Raw genomic sequence first — 9,046 nt, 5'->3', positions numbered from 1 at the left:
TCTGGAATCAAACATGAAACTTGAGTTCAGTTTTCTTTGGCTCCTTTTAAGCATGACCAGCACAATGGAAATTCTACCCGTATTAGAATCTCTACCACGATCTAGATCCCATTACTTCTGTGTGACCTCTCTTCATTGCAAGCCAATGACTCGATTTGGGATGCAGGTGTCAACAGATGTGGTGGCATTTTACAGCCAGATCTGAGTGAACCACGTAAACACTATGTAGTCCTTCTCATGGCTGCTAAAACTGCTCCCAATTTGAAGATCATTCTGGAATGCAAAGATAACCCACTCCTTTTTACTTCAAACAGTCTTCTTAAATCCTTTTCCCTTGTCTGTTCCATCATCACCTCCAACAGAAGTGCAAAAAACATATGAACTTCTGTGTCACTGAGAGCGAAACTATCTGATCAGCTACCTCTGTTGCTTCCCTCCTTTTTGCTAACCCATCAGGCCAAACATCCTCAAATAACCCCCTGCTCCCTAGCCCTGAACCCATATTATTCTCTAATTTCTCACATCTCCCCATTTGCCCACTCTAAGCTCAACCTGTCCGTGAGACCCACCACCTGCTCCTTCAACCACTCCACTTTCCTTCCTAGTCCACTTGTCAGTTAAAATTGTTAATATTTCTGTTACTGTTGCTCTCTCCTTTAAATCTCCTGTCATCAGCGGACGCCGCAGAAAAGCAACCTTTGAATCCACCATTCTTACAATCTATAACCCCATCCCCAACTTTCCTTTATTCTGTAAAGTCCCGAATTGTGTTGTCATCTCCCAAATTAATGCCACCTTGCAATTAACTCTTTTGAATCCCACCAATCTGGTTTCTACACCTGCCGTAGTATTGGGACAGCTCTGAAAGTTACAAATTACATTCCTTTGTGACGGGGATAAATACAAACTATTTCTCTGTCTTTCTTGACTTACCTGTGGCCTTTTGATATTGTTTACCTTCAACATCTCTCACTATCATTCAGCTGGATAGGTCTAAATTCTCTTGGTTGTCGTAGTTAGAGACCCATCTACAATGGTTTATTTTCCCTCTTCCATAACTCTGGTGTCCCCCGAATATCTACTCTCAGCTCCCTCATATTTATCACCTACGTGTTGCCTCCCAGCAACAACAACATCAAAAAATTAATTTTCACACTAATTTATACTCTAAATGATACTCTACCTCACTGCGACCTCTCTCGACTCTTGGCAAATGATCAGATTGGTCATCCAACATCTAGTACTGGATGAGCAGAAATTTCCTTGAATTAAACATCAAGAAAACGGAAGCCGTTGTCTTTGGTTCCCATTCTAAGTTCCATTTCCTAGTTATCACTTGCATCACGGAACCAGATTGCACCCAATCTAGGTGTCATGTTTGACACAGATGAATTCTGACTGTTGTCCCCGTTACTACCAAGACTACCCAACATTGCCTGTGCCCCTCCCTCAGTTCATCTGCTGCTGAAACCCCATCCATATCTTTGTTACACCTTAGGCTTGACTATTCTGATGCACTCCTGGCTGGCCTCCCATGTTTTAACCTCCATAACCTTAAAGTTATCCAAACTCTGCTGATCGTTTCATTACTTATGCCAAGTTCTGGTTACCCATCACTTCTGTGTTCACTGATCTACATTGTCAATCGGTCAAGCAGTGCCTTGTTTTTAAAATTCTCATCCTGGACTTCAAGTCCTCTCATGGCTGTACCTCTCCCTATCTTTCTGTAATCTCCTCCAGTATCTGCATTAATCATATTCTGAGTTCTTGCACATCCCAATTCTAATTGTGCCACCATTGGTAGCCTATGCCATCATTTGCCACTGTCCTAAACACTGCAGTCGTTCCCTAAATCTCTCCGCTATTCCACTTTTCTCCTCTGTCATTCATTTAAAGTTCATTCTTTGATCAAGATTTTGCTCAACTATCCAAAAATCTCGTGGCTCAATGTTAAAACCTGCTTTGTAACTTTGCTGTATAATACAAAGAGGCATTTTATTGTAGCTAAAGTGTAAGATGTCAGTAATCTAAAGGCAACTGGTGCTTTTTTTTTGATTTTTCTTATTTTCAGTGTTTATCTTTTCATTTCTCTTCGCTTATGCTGGGATTGCAAAACATTTTTTTGAATTGCATGTCTGAATTAATAATAATTAGATGTAATTTGCCCATATGCTAATAACAATTAGATGTAATTTGGCCATATGCCAATTTTGCCTGAGATTCGGACAGAGTCCCCTGTTTACCTAGGTGGCATAGTAATTGGAGGTCACTTGAACCATGGGATTTGATCAATTGTGGAAAGGATTTGACAATTATGTTCATTTTTACTTCTCCTTTGCTTCACTCCTCCATACCTCTGGTCATAGAGTCATACAACACAGAAGACCCACCATGTCTATGCTGACCATCAAATACCAATCTATGTCTAATCCCATTTACCAGCACTTGGTCCATAGCCTACTATATGGCAGCACTGTGGCTTCACAACGCCAGGGTCCCAGGTTCGATTCCCCGCTGGGTCGCTGTCAGTGTGGAGTTTGCACGTTCTCCCCGTGTTTGCGTGGGTTTCCTCCGGGGGCTCCGGTTTCCTCCCACAGTCCAAAGATGTGCAGGTTAGGTGGATTAGCCATTCTAAATTTCCCTTAGTGTCCAAAAATGTTAGGAGGGGTTATTGGGTTACGGGGGTAAGGTGGAAGTGAAGGTTTAATGTGCGTCGGTGCAGAGTCGATGGGCCGAATGGCCTCCTTCTGCACTGTACGTTCTATGTACCGTGCCAATTTAAGTGCTTGTTCAGAGACTTCATCAGTGCTGCGAGAGTATCTGCCTCCCACACCCTCTCGGGCACATGTTCCATATTTCCACCACTCTCTGGGTGAAAAAATGTCTCACTTCACTTTCTTTCTCCTTATTACTTAATGCTTTGTAAACATATTGTTGTAACAAGTTGGAAGTTGTGCGCATATAAGTAAACTTCAGTATGCTTTTGAGTCCTTTGTTCAATCTCCTACAATAAGCAAGAAAGTCTTTGAAAATACTTCTGGAAGCAGGACTACTTCATAAACCTTTAATCCTCAAACTGACTTGCTCGCTTTCAGTTTTGTTCTCTAGGTATAAACATTGCTGACAAGGCCAGTAGTTTTTGCCAATCATTAGTTGCCCTTGAGAAGGTGCTGTTCATCTGCTTTCTTGAACAACCACAATGTAGGTGGTGAAGGCATTTCTGCAGTGCTGTTAGATAGGGAGTTTTCAGAATTTTCACCCAGTAATCCTTAAGGAGCAGTGACATATGCCTAAATCAGAAAGGTATGACTTGAACCTTGGAAGTGTTGGTGCTCCCAGGTTTTTGCTTTCCTTGTCCATCTTGGTGGTGGTGGAGATGCAAGTTTGTGATGTGCTGTTCAAGCCCTGGACTGTGCAGCACATGCTGTACATAGAACACACTGCAGCTATGGTGCATAGATGGTGGAAGGAGTGGAAATTTAAAATGGTGGATGGGAGCTGATCAAACAGACTGCTTTGTCTTGCATAGTATTGAGCTTCTTGACTGTTGGCAGCTGGACTCAGCCAGGAAAGTGGAGGGCGAGAGAGTTCCGTCACAATCCTAACTTGTATCTTGTTATGGGAGCGGCGTTTTCAGAACCCCAAAATGTATCATGGAGTTCAACCAACCTCTCCCTTTAATGGATTGTTGATTTTGAAGCACACGGTTATTCCCCAGGTGTGGCATTACAATTATGGACACATGGGTTTTTAAACACAAAACAATGTTTATTCCATGAATTCAACTTAACCTTTTTAATAAACATTGGATCACTTAACACCCCCTTACTTCAAAGTTAACCCCAAAAATAATACAACACTAAATAATCCCTCAAAATGTTCCTTCAAACCTCCAAAAGACTTAACACCTTTAAACAGAACCACATCAGGTTAAAGACATTACTATTATGTGTTTAAATCACCCAAATGATTCAGAGATAGTCTTTCATTGCAGAGATCACCGCAGATCCAGCTTACTGCGAACACAGACACACCCAAGCTCTTTTCCTCAAACTGAAACCAAAACACTGCAAAGTGGCTGAGCTAAAAACCCAGCTCCACCCACACTCTGACATCACTTCAGTAATATGAGCTGCTCCATTTCTTAAAGGTACTCACATGACACTTGTAAATGGTGAAGAAAATTTTGGGATCAAGAACATTAAGGGGATTTAGTGGGTAGCACTCTGGTTAGCACAGTTGCTTCACAGCTCCAATGTCCCAGGTTCGATTCCCGGCTTGGGTCACTGTCTGCGGAGTCTGCAGTTCTCTCCGTGTCTGCATGGGTTTCCTCTGTGTGCTCTAGTTTCCTCCCACAGTCCAAAGATGTGCAGGTCAGGTGGATTGGCTGTGCTAAATTGCCCTTCATGTCCAAGAAAACAGTTCGGGGGGGGGTTACGGGGATAGGGTGGAGATGAGGGGATAGGGTGGAGGGAGGGGCTTAGGTAGGGTGCTCTTTCTAAGGGCTGGTGCAGACTCGATGGGCCAAATGGCCTCCTTCTGCACTTTAAATTCTATGAAGAAGTGAGCCGCATGTCAGAGTATTCAAAACTAACCTGCTGGTGCAGCAACAGCCATATCCCTCTTAAAGAGACTCAAGAATATTGAAAAGTGAGGATGGATCCATAATTTACGTACGGAGAATGAATAAAATAGGCTGCCAGCCAGATGCATACCCAACGTATGGACACATGTTAAAGTCATGTTTCCTTGTGGGTTTTGTAAACCACCCTCTAACTTAAAACCCATTTATTGGAGGGGAGTGGGGTTATAGTTTAACAAATGATCTTGTACACGTTTTTATACTGGATTTCAGTTTTGGCTATTATTCACTGCTTTCTGTGAACCTAAAACTGATCTCCACACGTAACTATTTTAAAAAAACTTTCTACAAGTAGAATTTGAAGAATTCAATCTTGAAAGGTAAACTGCTGTAGAAGTTATGAAAATACTCAAGGGAGCTTGCTAAATCCTCGGGGCCTGTCATTGCTGTGTTTTTAAAATAAAATATTCACTTGCAGCTCTGGTTTAATATCTAATTTCTGTTTTCTTTTAAAGGGCTAGCACCCTTTCAAATGCAGTCTCATCACTTGCTAACACTGGCATGTCACTTAGCAGAGTGGATGAAAGAGAAAAACAAGCTGCTCTGGAGGAGGAGCAGGCGCGTTTGAAAGCGCTAAAGGTAATTTGATGTTTTTGTTTTTCTTCCTTGCTGCTCCCTACTCTTTCCAACCCTGCTCCCAAGGCCTAAACCGAAGTACAAGGCTGTGTTACCTGTGACTTGTTCTCGTGTTAAAACATTGAGATACTTTGATAGACTACCATGCATCTTCACCTAGACAATCTATTCAATTCCAGAAGTTGTTTTTTGCCCACATCTTTCTCTGGCTTCACTTCCATCTTTCCTTGTTTCATGGATTCATGTACAGCTCATGGATTAAAAGGGACAGGAGCAATTAACATGCACAATTGGCTGAATAATAGGAAGCAGAAATTAATGGTCAATCAATATATTTTGGACTGGAGGAAGATTTGTAGTGGCGTTCCCCAGGGGTTGCTATTGGGGTGCTTGCTTTTCCTGATCTACTTTAATGATATCGATCTTGGTGTTCAGGGAGCAATTTCAAAATTTGCAGATGACACATAACTTGGGAGAACTTAAACTGTGAAGAGGACAGTGTAGATCTTCAAAAGGACATAAACAAATTACCTGGGGTATATGTGCATAGATCATTGAAGGTGGCATGACAGGTGATGAGAACAGCATATAGTATTCTGGGCCTTACTAATAGGGGCATAGAGTATTAGAGCAAGGAGATTAAGCTGAATTTAGAGGATGCTAGTTATGCCTCAACTGGAATATTGTGCACTGTTCTGGATGGCACACTAGAGGAAGCATGTGAATGCTTTGGAGATTGTAGTGCAGAAAGGGTTTACAAGAATGTTTCCAGAGATGAGAAACTTCAGTTATGAGGATAGATTAGGGAGGGTGGGTCTGTTCTCCTTGAAGACTGAGGATATTTAATACAGATGTTCAAAATCATGAGGGGGCTAGATGGAGTAGAGAGGGAGAAACTGTTCCGACTCGTAAAAAGGATCAAGAATGAGATGGCGCGGCTTTAAAGAGATTCGTAAAAGAAGGAAATGTGATGTGACAAAAATCTTTTTCACTCAAGCGATTTGGGGGTCAGAAATGCACTGCCAGGAAGTGTAGTGGGGCCAGGCAGCATTCAAAAGGTCATTACATGAATGGCACTAAGCCATGAATTTAAAAAAAAACACGTCTTAAAAAATTTTTTTTAGAGTATCCAATTCATTTTTTCCAATTAAGGGGCAATGCCCTTGGCGTATTCAATCCATCTACCTTGCACATTGTGGGACGAAACCCACGCAAACAAGGGGAAAATGTGCAAACTCCATACGGACAGTGACCCAGAGCCGGGATCGAACCTGGGACTTCGGCGCCGTGAGACTGCAGTGCTATCACAGTGCCACCGTGCTGCCCTAAAAAATAATGTTTATTAAGAATTTTTTCATAATGGTTAATACAATCTGAAACAAACAGGAGAAAAAAGGCAAAAGATCACAATAAAAACAAGAGAAAACAACACACAAAACCTAATTAAATAAAATATGAAAACTAACCTAAAACCTCCTGACAATTGATGGTGGCTAACTCTGAAAAAAGAAAATAAATGGTTGTCATCTTAGATGGGTCCTCTCCACCAACCCTCTGATGGTGAACTTCACCGTCTCCCAATGCAGAAATGACATTGTCACCCAGCCAAGCAGAAGCACTCAATGGAGTGGGAGACGGCCACCAAGCAATATTCACCTCCAGGCTATCAATGAGGCAAAGGCAGGGACATCCACCTTTACCCCCAGATTGTATCACCAACACTCCAAATACAGCCACCAGCGGACATTGATGCAAATCTACGTGGTGTACTTTCAACATGATATTAAAGAACGAAGTCCAGGGGCGGAATTCTCCGACCCCTCACAGGGTCGGAGAATCGCCCGGGGCCGGCGTAAATCTCCCCCCCCCCCGCTGTGGCTGGAATTCTCCAACACCTGGGAATCGGCGGGAGCGGGAATCATGCCGCGCCGATCGACGTGCCCCCCGCGGCGATTCTCCGGCCTGAAATGGGCCGAAGTCCCGCCGCTGAGAGTCCAATCCCGCCGACGTGGTTTCAACCACCTCTGGTGGCGGCGGGATTGGCGGTGTGAGCGGGCCCCGACGTCCTGGGGGGGGGGGGGGGCGCGGGGCAATCGGACCCTGGGGGAAGCCGCCACGGTGGCCTGGCCCGCGATCGGGGCCCACTGATTGGTGGGCGGGCCAGTGCCGTGGGGGGCACTCTTTCTTCCGCCACGGCCTCCACCATGGCGGAGGCGGAAGAGACCCCCCCCCCCCCCCCCCCCCCCCCCCCCACCGGCGCATCGCGAACCAGCGGAGGCGTTTCGGCCAGCCCCGACGCCGGGCGGGGGGCGTCAAAGGCCGTTGGCGCCAGTCGGCGTGGCGGCAACCACTCCGGCGCGGGCCTAGCCCATCAATAGAACATAGAACATAGAACGATACAGCGCAGTACAGGCCCTTCGGCCCTCGATGTTGCACCGACATGGAAAAAATCTAAAGGCCATCTAACCTACACTATGCCCTTATCATCCATATGCTTATCCAATAAACTTTTAAATGCCCCCAATGTTGGCGAGTTTACTACTGATGCAGGTAGGGCATTCCACGGCCTCACCACTCTTTGCGTAAAAAACCCACCTCTGACCTCTGTCCTATATCTATTACCCCTCAATTTAAGGCTATGTCCCCTCGTGCTAGCCACCTCCATCCGCGGGAGAAGTCTCTCGCTGTCCACCCTATCTAACCCTCTGATCATTTTGTATGCCTCTATTAAGTCACCTCTTAACCTTCTTCTCTCTAACGAAAACAACCTCAAGTCCATCAGCCTTTCCTCATAAGATTTTCCCTCCATACCAGGCAACATCCTGGTAAATCTCCTCTGCACCCGTTCCAAAGCTTCCACGTCCTTCCTATAATGAGGCGACCAGAACTGTACGCAATACTCCAAATGCGGCCGTACTAGAGTTTTGTACAACTGCAACATGACCTCATGGCTCCGGAACTCAATCCCTCTACCAATAAAGGCCAACACACCATAGGCCTTCTTCACAACCCTATCAACCTGGGTGGCAACTTTCAGGGATCTATGTACATGGACACCGAGATCCCTCTGCTCATCCACACTACCAAGAATTTTACCATTAGCCAAATATTCCGCATTTCTGTTATTCTTTCCAAAGTGAATCACCTCACACTTCTCCACATTAAACTCCATTTGCCACCTCTCAGCCCAGCTCTGCAGCTTATCTATGTCCCTCTGTAACCTGCAACATCCTTCCGCACTGTCTACAACTCCACCGACTTTAGTGTCATCAGCAAATTTACTCACCCATCCTTCCGCGCCCTCCTCTAGGTCATTTATAAAAATGACAAACAGCAACGGCCCCAGAACAGATCCTTGTGGTACGCCACTCGTAACTGAACTCCATTCTGAACATTTCCCATCAACTACCACTCTCTGTCTTCTTTCAACTAGCCAATTTCTGATCCACATCTCTAAATCACCCTCAATCCCCAGCCTCCGTATTTTCTGCAATAGCCGACCGTGGGGAACCTTATCAAACGCTTTACTGAAATCCATATACACCACATCAACTGCTCTACCCTCGTCAACCTGTTCAGTCACCTTCTCAAAGAACTCGATAAGGTTTGTGAGGCATGACCTACCCTTCACAAAACCATGCTGACTGTCCCTAATCATATTATTCCTATCTAGGTGATTATAAATCGTATCTTTTATAATCCTCTCCAAGACTTTACCCACCACAGACGTTAGGCTCACCGGCCTATAATTACCGGGGTTATCTCTACTCCCCTTCTTGAACAAAGGGACCACATTTGCTATCCTCCAGTCCTCTGGCACTATTCCTG

At 44.6% G+C, this 9,046-nt stretch overlaps 1 protein-coding gene across 22 annotated transcripts in view; it reads left to right on the top strand.

Annotated features, from left to right (window-relative positions):
* Nucleotides 1–9,046, top strand: part of picalma (phosphatidylinositol binding clathrin assembly protein a) — a 161,830-nt gene that overhangs the window by 78,777 nt on the left and 74,007 nt on the right. For all 22 annotated transcript variants that reach the window (XM_038818475.1, XM_038818477.1, XM_038818483.1 and 19 more), the window contains exon 10: nucleotides 5,098–5,221. In XM_038818475.1, coding sequence (XP_038674403.1) covers nucleotides 5,098–5,221 — 124 coding nt within the window. The remainder of the gene's footprint in view (nucleotides 1–5,097; nucleotides 5,222–9,046) is intronic.

The sequence above is a fragment of the Scyliorhinus canicula genome, chromosome 14, assembly GCF_902713615.1.
Source record: "Scyliorhinus canicula chromosome 14, sScyCan1.1, whole genome shotgun sequence".
NCBI lineage: Eukaryota > Metazoa > Chordata > Chondrichthyes > Carcharhiniformes > Scyliorhinidae > Scyliorhinus > Scyliorhinus canicula.
The sequence above is the reverse complement of the archived record's forward strand: the minus strand, read 5'-3'. Positions and strand labels throughout refer to the sequence as shown.